This window comes from Chaetomium globosum, genomic scaffold (genome assembly GCF_000143365.1).
Source record: "Chaetomium globosum CBS 148.51 scaffold_3 genomic scaffold, whole genome shotgun sequence".
NCBI lineage: Eukaryota > Fungi > Ascomycota > Sordariomycetes > Sordariales > Chaetomiaceae > Chaetomium > Chaetomium globosum.
Genome location: NT_165978.1, coordinates 4,116,793 through 4,137,162, shown reverse-complemented (window position 1 = coordinate 4,137,162; position 20,370 = coordinate 4,116,793). Strand labels below are relative to the sequence as shown.

The window sequence follows — 20,370 nt, the reverse complement described above, 5'->3', positions numbered from 1 at the left end:
GGTGCCTATCCATGAGTTACAGCCCAGCCCAGGTAGGGAGTTCCAATTCTGCTTCGTATTGGTACCTAATTGTGCAGCTTGTGCAGGTAATCGAGGCAGTCTGGCAGTCTGGCAGTCTTTCAGTGGCTCACCGGAAAGCGGGTAGCACAACAGGCTCGGCAGGGGCGGCAGGGCATCCATCTGAGGTGGTACTGAAGTGGCCCGAGCTCGTTGTGGGGTTCCCCCCCCCCCCCCCAAAAAAAAATGACCGTGCTTTGAACAAACGTCATGGCGGTGCAAGTTGATGGGCCAATTCTTGAACTTTGTCACAAACAAGGGTTTTCCTGTTTCCCGAGTCCGGATCGACTGCAAACCCGGCCTCGCTCGTTTCTTCTGCGGTCCAACAACCAACAAAACATACACAGCCCGATGACCTTACTCCGTCGATGCCTTCCCCTCCCATCTTCCCCGCCAGCTGAAGCTAGCCGAGGGTATCGTCTGATAGAAAACGCTTCGAGAGCAACAAAGAACGCTTCCATCTCCTGAGAATGATGCGCCTACGACGTGCTGTCCATCATTTCTCGCCACCCCTAGACCACCATCCCCGGTTATTTACTGATAAGGCTCAGGTTCTGGCCTCTGTTTTCACTCGCTTCAAAGCACCATGGCCGAGTCAGTCAGTCGATGGAGTCCACAACTCGGCCCGTTGGCCGGTAGCCTCATATGCCAGGCGTCAAACGGCGATATGCGGGGAGCCTGGACTCGGCCTAGACTCCCCGGAGGTCTTGGGGCGGGGCCGCGGGGAGAGGGGGAGGCGGAGGGGCAACGGTTGCTCACTAGGTCCGGGGAGCTCTATCCGCGTTTCATTCCGTGGAGTTCGTAGATCTGGGGATCAGTGGGCGAGTGGCCAAGTGGGCAAGTGGGCAGGCTCGTTAGCTCAAGCGGGGGAAATCGAGCACCGCACCAGCGCACGTCCTTGAATTATGCTCCAGAGGTCACCGAGCTCGTCTTGGCCGTGGTCCAAGGCGGGCCGGCCCGATGTACGCCGGCTTCGCTCGATGAGGGCAACAGCACACACACTATCCTCTAACCGCGGGCTCACCGGTCCTCAGTGCGAAGCGAGGAAAACCGGGAGACCTGTCATCGCCGAGGCAGCCAACGTGCCCGGCCTTTCTACGACATTAGCCCGGGAGCATCAATAACCAATGGTTGTGCCATAGTGACTTACGCCAGTCGAAGCCCGACTCGTGCCCGGGCCCACAAGGCGAAGTGGACTAATGCAGGAGACATGCCGAGGGAAAGTCACGGAGATGTCACCTATCTGGGACTATGTCTCAAAACAAAGCCTACTGTGTGCACAGTAGATGACTTTGAGGCGACATGCACCTAGACACATGCAGCTAGCAGTGACAAACATGCCGACAGGGAACAGGGTTTCTTAGCGATAACCACCTCCGCTCGACTGCCACATTGTCCATGGTGAAGGCCTGGGGACCGGACTTCATGATCGCGATCTCCCGGGGCAGGCTCACTTGCTGTCGCCGTGCTGAACTGCATGTGACAGCGGCCTGCGACATAAACATCGCAGAATATGCCTCGAGGCATCCCGAGTCGTGGGACTTGTTGTTGACAGGGTCAGGGGTAAAAGTACCAACCTGTAGATTCCACGGACTCGCCACCTCCGATGAGTGTAGCCTCTGATCCCAAGTACCTAAACCTTTTATGTGCCGGAGATGTAAAGATAAACAGGGATCCTATTGATAGAAAGTGTTTCAGCCTTTGTCATGAACGTCCAGTGCGATGGTTTGCCCACGATCTTATATGTGAAGACTCGATGCGTGTTAGATTGTGCGAGTTGTGTGGTTGGTTGTGAGGTAAGGATAGTCCCCAACATGTATCAAGTCCAGAACATCGTTGACAGCAGCCGTGCCTCTCCGTATAGTAATCTTTGTCCCCAAGAAACGGGACCATCGTTTCACGACACACCCGAGAGCAGTGTGATGGAGAGCCTTCACCAGTGCAGCGATTAATGATAGCGCCACGGGAGCCACTTCCACACTCGCACTAGATGCTGTAAGTTGGCGGCAAATACCGCCCCTACCAGGATCAGCTCCGACGTGGACGGCGGTACACAGTAAGCGAGTCGCGTTGGCGACGGCCAATCTCCGGGCGTCGTGGTCGAGTTGAGTAAGAGGAAACTAGGGGGAGAGGCAGAGCCCTTGGGATCCGGCTGGCTCTCCTGTCTCTCCCATTCTACCGAGTCTGATGCCCCAGGACAAGGGACAAGCTAACTAAACCGAAAGCACGTAGTCACAACAGTACGGCAGACCATATCTCGTGCTTCCTTCTCTGGTGAACCAGTACATACATGCATACATGGATCGACGCTGGCCAGAGCCCACCATCGTTTACCCTGTCAGCAATAGCGTTTGCCACCCCGGGTCCAGGACCTCTCCGATGTCCGCTATGGGTACCGGGCTGTGCTAGTTTATGCATGCCCCTACGTCTCAGCAACGTCTTGCATACGCCATTGCCTAAGATATCAGATATGGTCTCTGGATCAGGCAAAGACAAGGGGAGCCTGTCAAGCTACCTTGGGACGATTCAGTACAAACAAAAGAGGAGGAGGGGGAGGAGGGGAAGGGAATGGGGGGGTTCCTAGACCGGGACAACGTCCGTTCCAGGTAATCAACCCCATGATGGAGGGCTTGTCGGAGATATAAGGTACCAGGCCTGGCCCATCTCCTGTCCACCTGCCTTGCCTTTTCTCTTCATTCGCCCTTCATTTCTATTCACCCCCTCACAGCTATCACAAGATCACAAGTCTACAGACACAAGGCATACCGGGAATTTTACAAGGGGGCTGGCCGTCTTCACTATGGGCCAGACTTACCAGCAGTCACTAACCTGCCTACCCTGCACCTCCCAACTCGCCTACCCTGCACCGCGCCTCCCGCCTACCAACCCACACCCACACCAGGGAGCCACCCAGGCACCGTATTCCTTTGACCAAGCCGTTCCAATCAAGACGGCCTTACCCACGCCGTGCGGTTCAAGGTCGATGGTTCCGTCTCACGACGAGGAGCCTCGCCCCGTAAGATCCCCCTGAACTCTGATTCATGATCGACCGCCGAGCTAACACCCATTTCGTAGCGCCCACTGTCGGTTCACAACTCGGAAAGTGAGAACCTGAGGGAGGCTCTTAATGAGCCCGACCCCTTCTCCCTCCCACCAGCGCTCGCCCCATCCACGCCTTCTGCACCGGAAGAAAGGTTCTCTATCAACTACGCCCCGCGTTCCCCGGCTACCAATGCCAACGCCGAAGCGTTTCACCCCGGACGGGCTCCAGGCGAGGCCGTGTTCAGGGACGAGCCAACATTTGACTCCGTGCCCCAGCCGCGGCGCCCCTCCTACACACATAGATTCGTTGCTAGCTCTGCGCCGCCTGACGTGCCGCTACCCTCTCCCTTTGCCATAAACTTGAGCAGTAGTGCTCCTGTTTATCCTACCCAGTGGACCCCTAACAGGGCGCGGGACCAGGACAATGGCATGAACCGACAGCGTCCCGGCGGAATAGTCTACCGCAGCGTCCGGCCGCCTCCTGGCTTTGACACTGTTGACTCTACCGAGTCCCATGCCGAGCCCTCGTGGGCTCCAACTCCTCTTCAGGGCGTTGGCAGACCTAGAGCCTTCGAGCCCCTCGCCAATGGTAACGCCAACACTGGCACGGGTGGCACCAATACCCTCAGTGATAACTTCGACGCGGGTGTCAGCATAACCGACCAAAACACCAACAACGGCTACACCACCATCACCTCGCCCATTCCCACCTATCCCAGTACCACCATAGCTGCCCCGCCCCCTATCTACCACTCCCGCACCACCACGGACGCCCCTCCCACTTATCCCACCGTCTCCTCAGACCGCCCGCCGGCCTATACTCCATTTTACTACGGCGATGAGGGCGACATCGAGGACATCCATGACAGCCGCCTCCGGACGAAGCTCAACCGCCTTCTCTTCCGGTCCGCGGTCATGACCATGGCCACGCTATACCCCAGCTTCCCGGCCCCGATCTACGATCTGGAGGACGAGGATTCCGAAGCAGACGCGGATGATGATTTTGACTTTGACGACTTCCAACCCATCCCCAGCGCGGTGACCACGCCGCCTGTCCAGGGACAGGTCGAGCATGGCCACATCCCCATCGTCGCCACCCTGCCGCTTCACTCGCTGCCGCCGCCGCAGCAACAGGGCATCACGGCGAACAATGCCATCTCCTCCAGCTCCGGCTGGGCGATCCCCCTCTTCTTTGAGGAGGACACAGACGACGAGGAAGACAGCGATGAATATGAAGACGACGAGGACTCGAACTGGTCCACGTCGTCATCCGTGAGCTCCCTCATCACAGCGCAGATCTTTTCTCCCCGCGCGGACTCGCCGCCGCCGGTGTCTGCGTTTGACTTTTCGGATGATGATTATGACGACGTTGACGACGATGACGATGACAATGACGATGACGATGACAATGACGATGACGATGACGATGATGATGATGATGATGATGATGACGTGGGCCCATCGACCGATTCCAAGGCTGACCAGCTCGATTTTGAGCTGGAGCTGACCAACTTCTTCCCGGCGGAGTGGGACTGGGAACCGCTGCTCCGGCAGTTAGCTGATTTCTAAGGGCTGCAGTGGGTTCTCTGCTGACTCGCTTGCTCCTCTTCTCCTTCCTCTTCTCTCAACTGTCACTTCCTCTTCCTCTTCTTCTTCTCGCTGCTGAGCAGCGGCCAGGCTTTGGGGAAAAACGCCGAGGACTTTGGCGTTGGGGAGGCATATTGTGTGCACATCAACAACTGTGCATACCGATATTGTCGTTTATGTTGATTCGGTTTGGTTTCCTTCCTGTCGGGCACACACTCGCTTGTCTGCCTTCGTCTTCCAGTACAAAGGCGTGTTAATCTGTAATTTGCTTGGAAGAGGCGGGACATCAGGCCAAACGGAAACTTTAGGGGGTCAATTCCATTCCCTGTTTTGTCTCTGCTTCGTCAACATTCGCTTCTGTTATTTCTGTGTTGGTGATGGTCTGTACGGAGTAATGCATGTGTTTACAAGGGAAAGAAGGAGGCGTACAGATACCGCCATTGAGGGAACACAAGGGACAAGGGAGGGGAAAAAAAAGGAGAAGGGGTTTGGGGGGGTTGGTTGGGGAGTTGGTTGGGGGATTGGTTGGGGGTGGATCGGGAATTTACCATACTGGGGTTTTGCTGCTGCTTTCTTTTGTATTTTGACTTCAGAAAACAATTCAGACCAAGACATTGGCACCAAAAAGGGGAGATACAAGTTCTGAATTGGTGAGTCGTTCTTGCAATGGTTTCGAGTCAAGTACCTCCCTCGTGTCATAGGAAGCACATCTATCCTCTCGCTCGGTCAGTGACAACAAATGAGATTTGAGAAAATATCACTCTCCGTCATGTCAAACCAACCAAAATCCTCCTATCATCTCCTAACAACCCTCCATCGATATTTTTCGTTTCATTAGACGTCGGTCAACGGAGCAGGTAAACGCCCAGTGAGGTGGTACAACAGATGGATAGGGTTGAAGGTGGACGTCTTCACCCTGAATTAATCCTACACTTGCTCACCGGCCCCCAGGTTATTGACAGATTAGAGCCTAGAGCTCATCCACCTTGGCACTAGCTTCATTCTTCTCACTCGCGGGTTTGGCGGCCTTCCCCTCACGCTCTTTTTCGCCTTCAACGCTCTTCTTCGGCTCCGGAATCGGCTCATCAGGGACAACCCGCTTCATGGTTTCGCTATTGGCACCTGAGACGGACGTCGTCAGCAAACAATTTCCGAATGGCGCTTAAAAAAAACTAGACTGCTCGGCGGAAAGACATACCCTCAACATCCGGGTGGGGTGGGGCAACGCCTGCCGCAGCAGGCTGCTCTTGTTGCTGCACCTCCGCCGGCAGTTCATCCGCTGGAAGCAGTATCTCGTTGCCCTGGGCGTCTACAACCCGAGTGCGGGTTTCATAGCGTGTCTTGAACTCAACCTTGCCCTCGAGAGCCTTGACTTGCTCCTCGTTTAGAAGGTTGCCGTCCTGGTCACGATACTCGACACGCTCCTCGGTGTGGAGAAGCCGCTTATTGTCAGCCACCGGCGCGCCCGAAACATCCGCCTTTCCTTCTTGTTGTTGAGCATCGGCGATGGGGACCTGAGCCTGCTGTCCGCCCGCTGCGGCAGGGGGGGCCTTTTGTGCCGCAACCGATTTCTGAGGTGTCTGTGCGGCTGCCGGGGTGGAAGGCAGCGAACTGTACGCGTCGTACTGCGGAAATGTTAGCGCAAGGTTCAATCACCTTAAATGACTCAGGTGCATGTATGAACCCTGTGTCCGTCGCTTTGGCACATGGTTTATCCAAGCTACCAGTTCCTAGCACGAGCAAACACAGAAAAAGCCCGCCGTTGGACCGTCATAATATCGTCATTGCTGGAGTCACCGAGCCGGGGAGGCCACTTACGTTGTCCAGGAAAGTATTGCAATCCCAATCCCAGGTGCTGAAAAGCTTGACGCGTTTGCATTCAGCCTTAGTCCAGGGGTTGCCGTACGCAAGAGGAGAGAGGAGAGTGAAAGCGACCATGGATAGGACAAGGAAGCCAACAGCGCCGGCCTTGCCGATGATGGGGTTTTCCTTCAAGCCAATGCCAGAGATACGAGTCGTCGCGAAGTCGTAGATCTGGCAAAATGCGATGATGCCAAAGTACAGCGCGGGGAAGTAGTGGTGGAGGAACAGCTGGCGCTGCATGAGGAAGAAAGGGAAGTAGTGGAGAGCCCAGCCAAGGACCGAGGTGCCGATCTCGTAATCGAACCGCTTGAATACAGGAATGGCGTAGTCGTTGCAGCTGCGCTGCCACCGGAGAACAGCAATACCCTTGAACAGGACGTAAATAACGATAGCCGCAGTGGCGCTCCACCAGATGACGGGGTTACCGATCAGATAAATTTGGCGGTGCTCCTTGCCCCAGAAGTTGATACCGCGGCTGAGAATAGGCCACGAAGGGGGACGGGAATCCCAAGCGTGAGAGTCGACGAGGCCAGCATTCGTCTTCCACATGACCTTCTGCAGCTCCCAGAACTTTCCAAAGAAGCCGGGGTTGGCATAGTTGACCGTCTCAGAATCCGGGCCCAGCTTGGGGTGGTCGTTCGACTCAATGTGCCAGAGACTGTTGGGCAGAGTACCGCCGCGGGCGCAAGTAACCTCCTGCTGCTCGGAAGCCCACTCCGGAAGCTTAACCTTGTGCGAAAAGAGCACACAGCCGGTCATGACGTGGACGAGTCTGAACTTGGTATCAATCGTACGGAGACGCTGTTGGGCGATACCCGACTTGGACTTTTTCTTCACGATCTCAACGCGGAAGAAGTCGTTGGCGTCACCATCAAAACCCTCGTAGCCATACGCCGAGACCTCGTTCTGCCAGTCGGCCTCTGTGACGGGGGCACGGACATCGTGGGAGTGAAGACGGCGGTGGGTGGGGAGGTGGTACAAACGAAGTACAGCACCATTCTCGATGTAAGGCGTATCGGGGATGTTGTACCAGGCGTTGGTGCCGTTGATTGGTTGGCCATGGATATCGAGCGGCTGGGTCTGGTTCTCGAGGAGCCAAAGGTTGTTGTCATCCTTGTGGGGGTAGAGGGTGATCTGCTGCTGCTTGGAACCCGTCGGATACATCAGGGGGTGCGAGTGGAGATATCCACCCTGCGTATTCACGTGCTTGATGGTGACTCGGCTACCCATCAGGACATCCGCCGGGACATTCTTCATGCCCTTGGAATTTAGAGTCGACTGGAACTCGGAGCTCATGAAGCCGTCGCCGTCGCCAGGGTTTTGGAGGCAGAGAAAGTGGATCCCGAACATGGCCATGTAGAACGTGACGGGGATGACGATCAGGCAAAACAGGCGGGCCATGAAGTGCTTGGCAAAGATACGCTGCGCGATCGTTAGCAAGCTAAGCTGGTTGTATGGCGGGGGGCGATTGGAGTCTCACAGTCGAAACCGTCTTGTAATCGCCCAGGAGAACCCAGAGTTGGACCAGAGTCAAGAGGCCAACCCAGGCGATCGTGAACAACCCAACCCACTTGATGCTGACGGTCATGCCCAGACCGAGACCAGTCATGACAAGCCAAAACCACCAGCTTAACCCGAAGGCCCTGGAGGGACCAAGCTCCTGCTGGTTTGTGAAGGACGTGAAGGCAAAGGCGGTGAAAGCGGTGGCAATCATCAGGGGAGAATCGAGAAGGATCAAACGCGCCTGCGTGAGCAGTCCATTCTCTGCGATGAGGGTTAGTTAGAGCCCTGGCGCGATGTCTAGGGGCAGCAGCTTGACTGACCGAAAATGATGAGGCCAGCGCCCATAACCGATGTGAAAGTGCGGCAACCGGAAGCCTTGAGAGTTAGGAACATAGTCGGGGCGAGTAGAATACCACAGATAGCCGGGAACATGCGCATGGCAACATATGGAACGCCGGGCTCGAGGTAGTCCTTGCCAATATCCTTAAAATCGAAGCTTCCGTCGAACCCAGCGGCCCAGCCGAAGAGCGTGATCATCAACTTGGCGAGCGGAGGGTGCACGTCCATGAAGAATTTGCCCTTGATGTACTTCGTGGCAAAGCCCCCAAAACTGTAAAAAAATGGCCTTGTCAGCTGCGGCGTCTGGGGGGCAAGGGATATTATAGCGAAACATACTGGACTTCATCAAAGACGACGCTGGTGGGCTGGTAGATGCGGAACAGGCGCACCGCGGCTGCGAGCACCGTAATCGCAATCACGAGCTGGAAGTCGGCACCCGGGAGCAGGAAGACATCGTTGTCTTCAACGCCCTCAGACGAGTAGTCGTCCTTGCGCTTTGCCGCTTTGTTCTTAGGTTTCTGGCCAATATCTGACGCCGCCGGCGGGGAGGACGCCCGCACGGCCGGCGGCTTGGAGCTCGCCGATCGAGCCATAAAGGGCGGTTCGTGAGCGAATTGTCGGGTCAATGGGAATCGCTATGCACTCGGAGGTTTCGATTTTGAGGTCGCCCGGTAGGGTTCAAAGGGTGTGTCGAAACGGCGTGGCAGTCGCAGCCACAGACACGCCGATCATAAAACGGGGTGGATTAACGAGAGTCGCGAAGGGTCAAGCTTCAATTACAAAGTTACCATTGGTGTGCAAAAAAAAGAAAATGGTAGAAAGTCGAATCAACAGCCACTGCCACAGAAGAAGAAACGGTTGGCGTCGAAAAGAAGAGGACGAAAAGAGTTTGCCAGTTTGTCGTGTTCTGGCTTCGACCTCGAGCATAGGAAAGTTGAGACAGGACAGATCGGAAAGGGGCAGCAGTTGAAGGGTCGCGCGCTGACAGGCATCCATCCCGTCCATAAAATTAATGAGCTGAACTGGCCTTAACCCCTGTCCGTCTATAAACGGCCGTAGATGGGTGGGTCAAGACTTGGGGCCTGCACCAATTGGTCGACTTTTGCATGGCACGGGCCACTGGCTCAACCCATAACCTGGGACGCGCTGGCGATACGAAGAATTTCGTGCACGTGCGAATTGTAACGTTGAAAGCCGTCAAGGTTGAAGAGAGGAAATCAGCTTCATGTTTCTTGTGACGATAGTTTTACCATCAAATATTCTAGCCAGTCTTGTACTTTATTCGGACTTACCCAGTATAACCCTTTCTTGAAAGACGATGGCGCGGTGCTCTGAGAAACTGGGGACTTGAAATGAGAGCCCAGATCGATAAGTTGACGTTACATTACACAGGACACTTTGCAGGGGGCCATCCGCTGCACAGACCGAAACGGGCCATCCTCAATCGGCAAGGACTTCGAGAAGGCTGGGCCCGCCGTTTGTTACAACAACCAACGGCAAACCAAAAGGAAAAAAACCGAACGAAACCCGACCCTACCATCACAGCCACCACACAAACACGCTCGCTATGGCTGTCGCGAACGGCGGTGCGCCCGCAGAGGCCGCGGCAGCGCTTGAAAATCTCAAGCCGCCGCCTGGTGTCATCATCCCTCCGCCGGGCGAAATCCGCGAGGCGATCGAGAAGACGGCCGGTTACGTGATGCGCGGAGGCGCGGGCCTCGAGCAGCGAATTCGCGACAACCACGGAAAGAACCCGAAATTCAATTTCTTGATGTCAAGCTCCGACCCATACAACGCGTACTACGAATGGCGCAAGGAGGAGATTAAGTCGGGGAGGGGCACGGCGCTCGCGGCAGGTCGCGTCGGCGAGGCGGCTGCTCCCGCCCAAGAGAAGCCCGCGGGGCCGCCGAAGCCGCCTGATTTCCAGTTCTCAGCCCGTATGCCTCGAATGAGCCAGAAAGACTTGGAGATTGTGCGACTAACTGCCTTGTTCGTCGCAAAGAATGGGCGCCCCTTTTTGACTCAGCTTGCCCAGCGTGAGGCGAGCAACCCTCAGTTCCAGTTTCTGATGCCCAACCACACGTTCCACAACTTCTTCCAGAGCATGGTTGACCAGTATTCCATCCTCTTACGCGAGAGCGGCGTCAACGGCGAAGGGAGCAAGGCGCAGCAGGAGCGCGTTGATCAGCTGCGGCAAAACGTGGCGGACAAATACAAGGTTCTAGCGCGCGCGAAGCAAAGGGCAGCATATGCCAAGTGGCAGGAAGCCGAGAAGGCTAAGCAAGAAGAGGAGGAAGAGAAGAAAAAGGTTGAATTCGCGCGAATCGACTGGAACGACTTCGTCGTCGTGGAGACCATTGTCTTCAACGAGGCCGACGACCAAGCCAACCTTCCACCTCCGACGACGCTCAACGACCTCCAATATGCCTCGTTGGAAGAGAAGAACAAGGTATCTGTCAGCTCTACCCTTCGCATCGAGGAGGCCTTCCCCTTTGAAGATACAAATTACAACGCCTACCCGGTCCAAACATACGGCGCGCAACCTCCTGCTGCTCAACCCGCCCCAGCGGGGCCCGCATACCCAACTACCAATGCCCCACCCCCCCAGACATACGGAGCCTCTATGCCCTTAGCCTCTCGCACAAGGTCTACCGAGGAGGAGTCGGAGGCGCAGAGGATACAGGAGAGGGAACAAGATCGGGTTCGGGTGCAGCAGGCGCAGTCTGAGGCACGGGGCGGTGCGGCGCCAATGAAGATCAAGGAGAACTATGTCCCACGCGCAGCGCAACGAGCAGCGAACAAGTTTGGCACACAGACAGCGATGTGTCCAAATTGCAAACAACAAATACCACTCAGCGAGATGGACGAGCATATGAGAAGTGAGTTTCTCGCCCCTCTCCCCAGCTTCAGGATCACGAGCTAATACGTTGTAGTCGAACTTCTTGACCCGCGGTGGAAGGAACAAAAGGCCAAGGCGGACGCCAGGTTTGCCACGACCAACCTGTCTACTGTGGACGTAGCCAACAACCTCAAACGCCTCGCCAGCCAGCGGAGCGATGTGTTTGACACTACGACGGGCCAGCCCATCTCCGAAGAGGAGCTGGCCCGGAGGAAGAAGGTTGCACTGCACGCGTTTGACGGGAACCCGGATGGCAAGAGCCAGGCCCATATCAACCAGCTGCAGACTTTCAACCTTGACGAGCAGATTCGGGCGATTCATCAGAAGTTTGCACCCGAGAAGAAATGAGAAGCCGATTGGATGGGCAGGCTGTCGTAGGTTTTTTCTACCCGCGGGTAGTAAACCAGTACTGGTGCCGAAGCACCGCGGAAGACCAGCAATAATTATTCGAGAACGGTCTATCAAGAATGGCGTTTTGTTGTGGAGTACACAAGGCATTGTCTTGGGGCGCAGGTGAGATTGTTGCGATAAGGATGGATTGTCTATGCGAAGCTTATACCAACCGGCTTCATAGCGATTCTTTTAAGAACAGCGAGCAACCAAAACTCGTCCGAGGTTGAGAGGGTGGAAATTGATATGTATGTATGTACGGTAATGGCATGGGGGACACAAAGGGCGTTCTTCAAGGTTATGATCGCAATGCCAGCTCATCGAGTGTACTGTGGTGCAGAGACCTACAGTACGAAGCATGGATGAGCTCTGAAAGTGTGCTGCCAATGGAGAGTGAGTGACCTCGTATTTCCCAGGGATGAAAAGTCGCGCGGCCGATGTGGTCATAGCCTCCCTTCCCGCTGATCCGCAGCTCTCTGGGGAAGTTACCCCACCTCACCACTTGAGGGAAAGCCGGGGAGCTTGGCTTGGCTTCGCACCTCAAACCACAAGGTCACATCACGCGCCATCCTCCTTGTGCTGAACAAGTGAACCGATTCCCGAGTATTCTTCCCGCCGACATCCCTTTGCGATTAGCGCACAGCGCGCGGCACAACGGCACATCGAGAACAAACCAAAAACGCAGACCACGAGCACGCCGGCGGCTACACTCACCCCGCCAACAACAACAACACCATCACCGACACCATGGCGTCGCCAGTTGATGATACGAACCCGGGCCGGGGCGGTCAACGCCAGCGCCGACTCGCAGCCCTAGCTTTCGCCGACCTCGCCCACATCAACCGCTTTGCCCACAACCCCTACATCCGCGACCGAAGCGGTTGCCGCCCGCCTACACCGGCCTATGATGCAATCGCTGCCGGACACAAGACAGCAATCCTTCGATGAGATCTATGGACCACCCGAGAACTTTCTGGAAATTGAAGTGCGTCTCCTGCCCCACCCCCTCCCTCCCATCACTCACGAACAACCCATCACCTCCCAAAAGAAAACAACATCAAAACAACCCCACTAACACCACTGCCCCGGCCCCCCCTGAACAGGTCCGCAACCCGCGCACGCACGGTATCGGGCGGCACATGTACACCGACTACGAGATCGTGTGCCGGACCAACATCCCGGCCTTCAAGCTGCGGCAGTCGACGGTGCGGCGGCGGTATTCTGACTTTGAGTACTTCCGCGACATCCTCGAGCGCGAGAGCGCCCGCGTCACCATCCCGCCGCTGCCCGGCAAGGTTTTTACTAACCGGTTCAGTGACGATGTGATTGAGGGCCGGCGGGCCGGGTTGGAGAAGTTTTTGAAGATCGTTGTGGGACACCCGTTGTTGCAGACAGGGAGTAAAGTGCTGGCGGCGTTTGTGCAGGGTGCGTTTTCTTTTTCCTGCCCTTTGCTTCCCCGTCATCATCTTGGTTTGGGATTGGGGGGAGGGGGGCGTGTTCTACGTTGAAAGAGGAAGGCTGACAGCTGGTCCTTTAAACTTAGACCCTAACTGGGACCGCAACGCCTGGTGACACTGCGCCGATGTACCGGGTTGGATTTCGCCGCCACCGCCGCCACCGCTCATCTCCCCTCGGCCGGGTCTATGGAGGTGGAGGTTCTTAATGGGCGATACGAATGCCGAGAACAGACGGAATAACACGGGGCATCCACATCCACGACCCCAGCGGAAATTGCGAAAACGACCACCGAGGGGATGGCTCGAGACGCACAAGTTGGGGGATGATGACGGCTGAAGTTGTTGAGGTCTTCGTGGCGACGGGAACAATGGGTTATGGGTAACACAACGAAGTGTTTTGGAAGTTTGGGAGCGTTCGTGCAAGGATGGTTGTATATTTCCGTGGTTAGCGCATTTGAGGACATGGCAGTGTGGTGGAATGAATGAGGCAAGGTTGATCAGTCCAGTTTGCTATTTTCATTTTCGGCTTGCTACTAATTTTCCGAGGTTTTATCATGGCTTAGCACGAGAAATCTAATTCACTCTACCCCGTGGTCCCCTCATCCCCAACGGCTTGCTCAAGGAACTTCGAGTCGGAAGCCATGCAACTTGTGTTGCGGTCAAGAACCCACTTCGGACTCGAGCGAATAAATTGTAGCACGAGCTAGCCATGCTGAATAAAGTACAATGAACTCATCGATTGACTCTGGCCAGAGAGGAGATGCATGGAGCCGTTAAGCATGCATGCAGTTTATGCGCCAACTACAACCCCTCCACAACCCCCCCCCCCTCATTCCCAGACCCATCGTGATCTGCCTCGTGTCTCCTTTCGTCTACATACACCGCTGCTTTCCCGTCAACATCACACACAGCAAGCCCTTTCGCTAGGCCGCCAATTCGTACACTGGTGGGCAAGAAACGAGCGTGCCCCTTTTCCATCATTGTCGTACCGCATAAACACGATCAACCCATCCCCAAAACGCCGGTTCAAATGCGAAAAAAAGGAAGAACTGAAGCACACAAGAAATAGCACAAGACGCCAGATGCCGTACCAACTAACCGAACCCGTTCTATGATGGCCCCTTTTTCTATAGGTGTCTCGTAGATGGCGTAGGACATGGTATCTGTCGACAATCAACAAGAGATGTCGTAAAAGGTGAGCGATGGTCTCCTCCGCCCTTTGTAATACAATAAGAACTAAGGGGAGAAGCCTCGCCGCATACCCAGACGGGTAAGATTTGCCCAGGCCGGGTGCGATTAATAGGTGGGTAGTTGTTTCTACAATGGTTGTACAGTCGCTTTGAAGCTGCGGTCGTCGTGCCGAAACCGGTTGTTGACGAGGGAGGATTTAGGCCGAAGTGCGGAGGAGTCGGAGGATGCCCTCGTACATGCCAAACATGATGGCCGCGCTAGGGACTGTCCGGAGCAGATGAGGTGTCATGCCGCCGTAAAGGCCGAGCATGCCCTCCTCTTTGAACACCAGCTTGAAGCACTGAATGAGGCCCGTGTATTTGGGTCGGCCGTCGGCCATGGGTGCTTGGCGCAGGCGAGTGCGGGCGACCTGGTTTGAAGGGTTAGCGTGTCCAGTGGGAGCTTAGGTTGTCAATAGCCGAGACTCACCTCATGAGGGTAGGTGATTACGGCCGCGATGAACTTCGAAAAGCCCGCGGCGCCAAACTTGCCCGTCCAGTCGACGGTATGATCCCACCAGCCTTTCGACCTGCCGCTGAGGGCGATGCGCTCCTCTCTCCTCACAAGCGAGCGCTTAATCTGCTCGTAGAGCATCCAGTGCATGGTCGACTCGGCCACACCCAGGTAGCTCGCACTCATGCCCTTGTAGAGGCCCCGAATCCCTTCATCGCGTAACACTTGGCGGATGCAGTCCAAGCTGTTCTTGTAGCGGCGCTTGGCAATGCCGCCACTCTCTATCGCCATGTTCTTATCGAGCTGCAGGCGGGTCTTGACCATCCAGATCGGGTTCGTCACGGTACTGGTGACGACACCGGAGATACTGCCCGCAGTGAGGTGCACCCAAGGCGAGTCCTTGTTACCAAAGTACTCACCGATGATGCGCTTACCGTTGCCGTAGGTGAAGAAGTTGATTGAGCGGGCGGGGATCACACCGACGAGATTGGGGCCGAGGCCCTTGAAAAGCGCGCGAGGCCCCTCCTGGCGATATACGCTGCCTAGGATGGACATGGTCTCGTTGAAGTGGAACGCAGCGGTTCGAAACGGGTTCATCGGAGCGGCTATCGAAGCCCGTGAAGCACGAATCTGGGCTTGGTAGAAATCGGACTGCAACCTGGTCTTGAGGACATCGAGCGGCGCAGTCAGGGCTGCAGCCGTCATGCCGCCAATTCTATGCGCAGGGAATAGAATGTCAGTATGGCTACGGGCCAAACTTGTCCCCTCTCTCCGGATTGAGCTTACCCTCCTGCCACCAGGTGCGCCCACGGGTTTTGAGCCTTCGTCGACTTGTCTCGGTTGACTATGGGAGTCCCTTGCCGCGACTCAGGATTTACGTCCCCAGTCTCTCTTGATTGAGTCAGGGGTGCATCGGTGTGCGATATGCTTTTTCCAGGGCCACCAGGCATCGCCGACCTGGCGACAGAGGCTGAAGCCATGACCATTCCAAAGGTTTGTCGATTTCTTCTGGGACCGTTTGTGAGTTTGAGACTTATGGTCCTAGTTAAATCGCAAGCACCCTTTTTCCGATATGCACAAGTCCCAAGATTAGAGAATCTGCATTATCGTTCAATGCTAGGGAGTATCGAGTTGCGATTCGAGGGCTGTCAGTCGCAAAAACCGGCGCAACATGAAGAGGGACCAGGATCAGTAACTATCGCGATAAGAGACTGCTCCAAAACTTTTTTTTGGCATCTGCCGAGTAATTAAGACGCGTTCACTTAGGCCGGCTATTCTTCGGGGAGACTATGCAGACGTCATAGCGCCCCAGCAGCCTCAGGTCTCCTGGGCACGGACCCTAAACACCCTGTCAGATACACTTGAACCCATTATTGTGATTTCAACATCTCCAGTTACCTAGCGTGGGTTCGAGAGTTGAACAAGACTTATAAATAAATGCCTCGACCGAAACTTTGTGTGGCTTAATTGTTCTTTGGACATCTTAGATGTCCTAGATGTCAGTATTCACTGGGATGTGAAGGCGCACATTAGTAAATACTGTCTTGTTGATCTGCTTTGATCATCTGCTGACATACTTGTAATAAGAAACTCCTGTGTAGGGACGAAAAAAAAAGCCAGTGACAAAAATGCTTCGTCTTAGCGCTTCCAAACACCCAAAATATGGAAAATACGATGGTATATGGGCAAGCTTATGGCACTCTCCATCACGCCACTTCAAGCAAACAATATGGACTCATCACCAGGTTTTGTGCCAGAGGTTAGGGGGTATGTCTCAATTAAGTATGTTGCGATACCTGTTGCCAGTAAGAGGATAGAAAAAGGTTCCGAAACCCAACCGCCATTCCCAGTCCGGAACCCGCCAAATCCATGACAGGTCAATCCATTCCGTTCAGTTGGTAGGTTCCATCACCTCTAAAACCCATCCCGTCAGCCTAGCAAGTGATGCCGTCAATCTGGGAAAAAAAAACTGTTTGTTGTTGGTTCCGGCAGATGGAGTTGCCAACTGATCGCTGAGCCATGGCAGACCACAAGGGCTGGCCTTCCAGACAACTGAGAAGACAGCCATCTGGTGATTCATACCAGTATCCCGGTCCCCGTGGATTGCCATACGTCAAAAAAGACGACAAGACCTAAGCAGTCCTGTGCCAAAACCATACCGTGATGTAATGAAAGTGAAGACGAACGAGATCCCTTTCCACGCTTGTGGACGGTGGGCGAACTACCCGTATTTCTCAAAATGAGCCGAACTCTCGAGCGCCATGTTCAGATGCCGGAATAGATTCTGATTGATGTCGCGTCACCGGGGAGCCATCGACGATGAGATTGCGATGCCCGCAATGTGTGACGGAACCAAGAGCCTTGAGATATCGCCAGAATCAGGCCGCGACTGCTCCAAACAGCCAAAACGAAAAGAAAAAGAAGAAAGTCGCATTCAGAAATCAGACTGGGATATCTTAGTGCGAACGGTAATGAACGACGAGATGGCGACAAAGATAAAATCGCAACTACCCCAAGAGTAGTCGGAAGGCAAAGAAGCAACCCCTAAATGCTTCCCTTCCATGCCATCCAACTGACACCCTACTGCTCATGGGCACCAGCAGACGGCAGAGCCCGACGGATAGCACGCTCAATGACGGCCAACTCGCAGCGTGCCACCTCGTGCAGGCTCAGGTTGTCCAGCTCCTTGCCGGCGGGCAGGCCAATCTCGTACCAGATGTAGCCGAAGTAGAGCGAGGTGTAGCAGCTGGCGCGCTGGATCTCGTTGCGCTCGACAATGTGCTTGCGGTGGATGTACCGCGTGGTCTCCTCGCGCACGATGGCGATGTACCACTCCAGCATGTCCAGCGGCGTACCCGGCTTGGGGCAGACGCCGTGCAGGTGCACCCACTGCTCGGCAAAGCGCGGTTGGTTGAACATGCGGGCCTGGTCCTGGTCCATCTCGGCGAGCGTGGCAATGTTGTCCTTCTGCACGACCGAGAAGCCCGGGCATAGCATGGCGGCGGTGACGAGGCGCTTCATCAGCTGCTTGTTGATCACGGTCTCGTGGTTGCGGTTGTGGTCGCGGTGCAGGGCTTGTTGGAGGAGAGTGATGAGCTTCACCGTGGCCGCGTAGATGGCGTAACGCTGGCGGAGCGTGATACGGTCTGCCATGTACCAGGGCAGCTTCTTGATGGTGGAGATCATGCACTCGTAGGGGCGCTGGGGGCACTCCTTGGAGTAAGGGGACTGCGAGAAGAAGGTTTTGTTAGTAACCAGGCACCATATTCCTCAAGTTTGAAACGGTGGCAATCAAGTGTGAACTCACCCGCTGCGGAATCTCGACGTGCTTGACCAGCATGGTCATCTCCTCCTCCGTAACGAAACCCTTGAACGTCTTCCACGGCTGTCCGTCAATGGGCGCTTGGATGACCGGCTTGGCATTGTCCCACCAGACACCAGAAGCAAGAGGGAACAGGTCCATCATGAGGGCAGCCTGGCTCGACAACAGCAACTCAATGGGGCGCTCGCCCAGGCGGGAAGGACGGCCCTTTTGGATATTGTCGCGATGGCGATCCACAGCCCTCACGGCATCCTGGGTCGTCATGAACTCGACGTAGCAGTCCTGGGTCTTGGAGGAGACCCGCTCCATGATGATGTGGACCGGCTCCTGGTTATCGTTCAGGATCTTGGAGTTACGGCCGAGGAAGGCGATGATCTCAGCGCGCTTGGTACCGAAGGGAATCTAGAAGCAATCAGCGCCTCTGGTTCCATCGCCGCAACAACGTAGATTAGGGAAGGGGATGGACATACGTTTCTAATCTTGACCACGCCATGGCCAACAGGTGCAGCCTGGGTCGTAGTCTCCATGAAAGGGAAGCTCTCGGGACTGAGAGCGACCTCTTGGGTTGGCATACCCGTGGGGCCTTCGGTGAGCCGGTTGAGCTGTGTCGAGCGCACGGCACGGATCTCAGCGGGAACCGGACAGTAATAGTCCTGGTAGGCACCCGGAGCCGAGGCCACCTGGTTATTCTCAGGGACCGACGAGAGGACAAGTGCTTGAGAAATAGCATGGCCATTGGTGCCCTTGGACGGAGGTGACATGAAGGGGTCGCAATCCGGTGCCGGATATTGGAGCTCCTCATGCTTCTTAGTGGCCCCCTGACGGCCCAGGTTGAACGCTGGGGGCGGCGGCATGAACAAAGACCCACCGCGCGGCGCAAAGTTGCGAGGCTCAGTCTGGTTATATTGGTTGTAGATAGACTCAGACTGAGGAGTGGCCATGGCATCCTGGCCAAACTTCTTTGACATGTGCGACGGGGTGGAATTCGTGTCGGGAAAAGGGAAGTTGGCGCCCAGCGCAGTTCCCTGAGCACTGCCATGACCAGTGGTCTGCGGAGTGTATGCGTTGCCGGCGGAGTTGTAGGTAGGCGTACTGCCCCAAGAGTGACCCATGGCATTAGCAGGCGACCGATGCTCGCGCGTGGTTCCCGCCGGAGTCATGTTGTTCGCCGCGGCGTTCAGACCCTGCGTGTAACCGAACTGCATGGCCTGGGCCTGGGTCATTTGCGGATAGCTATTCTGCTGTACCGTGTTAGTTGAATACTTCAAGAACGCTATCCGGGTACTCAATTACCGTCATGGTAGCCCTGGCTTGAGCGGGTGTTCCCTTAACGTTTCCGATTTGGCTGGCCGTGTTGTTCTCTCTATCAGCCTCAATGTCGGAATTTTTTGCGTCCGTCTGGATTAAGAATCTACATAAGCTACAACCCGGTGAGGAAAAACAAACTAGGTACGCACCGGAGCATCAACGGGGGCATTGAGTGCGGCACCGCCGCCAGTGTTGGCGGTGTACTCGGTGTAACGCCCAGTACCGATAGGCGCGATCGTGTTGCGACGGCCTGCCGTGGCCGGCCTGTTGAAGGAAGTGGTCGAAGGATTCTTCCGCGGAACGGTAGCGCACTCGTGGCCAGAAGAGATGGTGCTGTTGCTGCCCATGGGCGTCGAGACGCCGCCACCATTGCTGGTGTGGCTATCATCGTCGAAATCGCGAAGCAGAACACCACCGCCGCTGTCATCGTTGTCGTCGGTTTCAATAAAAGCGGCAAAGCGGTTTTTTAGGCCCTTGCCCATTCGCCTGGCCGGCGTGGTTTCAGCGACTGGCGCCTTGTTGGGAGCCGCGGTCGCCATCTCGGTTGGCGAAATTAGTGACTGGTATGGGTAAGCACCTGGGTCTGAGTCTTTCGAAATGTTAGTTGAGTCCAATTCAATAAACTAAACCATTTCGCAAAAGAATTCAAGACAATGGAAGCTCGGCGTGGGGCAATCGATTGTATGTCCCACATTGCATATCAATGTGCGATGCGATGCAAATAGAATTGCAATGATCGACGGAGATAGCAAGCTGTAGGGCATATCTGACCTGGTTATGAATGGCGAAGTAGCTCTGAAACGTCGGTAGAGGAACGAAGAAGATGGGAAATGAGGCTGCGGGTGGTTTGTGGTAAGGTTTGAGAGGCCACTGTAGCTGGTGGAAAGATTGTGGAACGAGTTGGAGAAGCGGCTGCAGAG

General features: G+C 55.4%; 6 protein-coding genes across 6 annotated transcripts; 3 read left to right on the top strand and 3 right to left on the bottom strand.

The window, feature by feature from the left end:
- Positions 1-2,857: 2,857 nt before the first annotated feature.
- Positions 2,858-4,668, top strand: CHGG_06633 (uncharacterized protein; the record flags this gene model as incomplete). The annotated part of the gene is made up of 2 exons (XM_001222727.1): positions 2,858-3,073; positions 3,133-4,668. 2 exons carry the CDS (start codon positions 2,858-2,860, stop codon positions 4,666-4,668), a joined length of 1,752 nt encoding a protein of 583 aa, XP_001222728.1.
- Positions 4,669-5,656: 988 nt separating this feature from the next.
- Positions 5,657-8,984, bottom strand: CHGG_06632 (uncharacterized protein; the record flags this gene model as incomplete). Its single annotated transcript, XM_001222726.1, has 6 exons — positions 5,657-5,808; positions 5,885-6,311; positions 6,505-7,971; positions 8,030-8,313; positions 8,373-8,662; positions 8,728-8,984. The coding sequence occupies 6 exons, from the start codon at positions 8,982-8,984 to the stop codon at positions 5,657-5,659; spliced, it is 2,877 nt and encodes a 958-aa protein (XP_001222727.1).
- A 974-nt stretch (positions 8,985-9,958) lies between these two features.
- On the top strand, positions 9,959-11,638 carry CHGG_06631 (uncharacterized protein; the record flags this gene model as incomplete). Its single annotated transcript, XM_001222725.1, has 2 exons — positions 9,959-11,270; positions 11,325-11,638. The coding sequence occupies 2 exons, from the start codon at positions 9,959-9,961 to the stop codon at positions 11,636-11,638; spliced, it is 1,626 nt and encodes a 541-aa protein (XP_001222726.1).
- A 949-nt stretch (positions 11,639-12,587) lies between these two features.
- Positions 12,588-13,252, top strand: CHGG_06630 (uncharacterized protein; the record flags this gene model as incomplete). Its single annotated transcript, XM_001222724.1, has 3 exons — positions 12,588-12,665; positions 12,784-13,105; positions 13,224-13,252. The coding sequence occupies 3 exons, from the start codon at positions 12,588-12,590 to the stop codon at positions 13,250-13,252; spliced, it is 429 nt and encodes a 142-aa protein (XP_001222725.1).
- Positions 13,253-14,524: 1,272 nt separating this feature from the next.
- Positions 14,525-15,800, bottom strand: CHGG_06629 (uncharacterized protein; the record flags this gene model as incomplete). Its single annotated transcript, XM_001222723.1, has 3 exons — positions 14,525-14,737; positions 14,797-15,535; positions 15,607-15,800. The coding sequence occupies 3 exons, from the start codon at positions 15,798-15,800 to the stop codon at positions 14,525-14,527; spliced, it is 1,146 nt and encodes a 381-aa protein (XP_001222724.1).
- A 1,600-nt stretch (positions 15,801-17,400) lies between these two features.
- CHGG_06628 (uncharacterized protein) lies at positions 17,401-19,932 on the bottom strand (the record flags this gene model as incomplete). The annotated part of the gene is made up of 4 exons (XM_001222722.1): positions 17,401-18,048; positions 18,128-18,544; positions 18,613-19,383; positions 19,600-19,932. 4 exons carry the CDS (start codon positions 19,930-19,932, stop codon positions 17,401-17,403), a joined length of 2,169 nt encoding a protein of 722 aa, XP_001222723.1.
- Between the last annotated feature and the right edge of the window lie 438 nt (positions 19,933-20,370).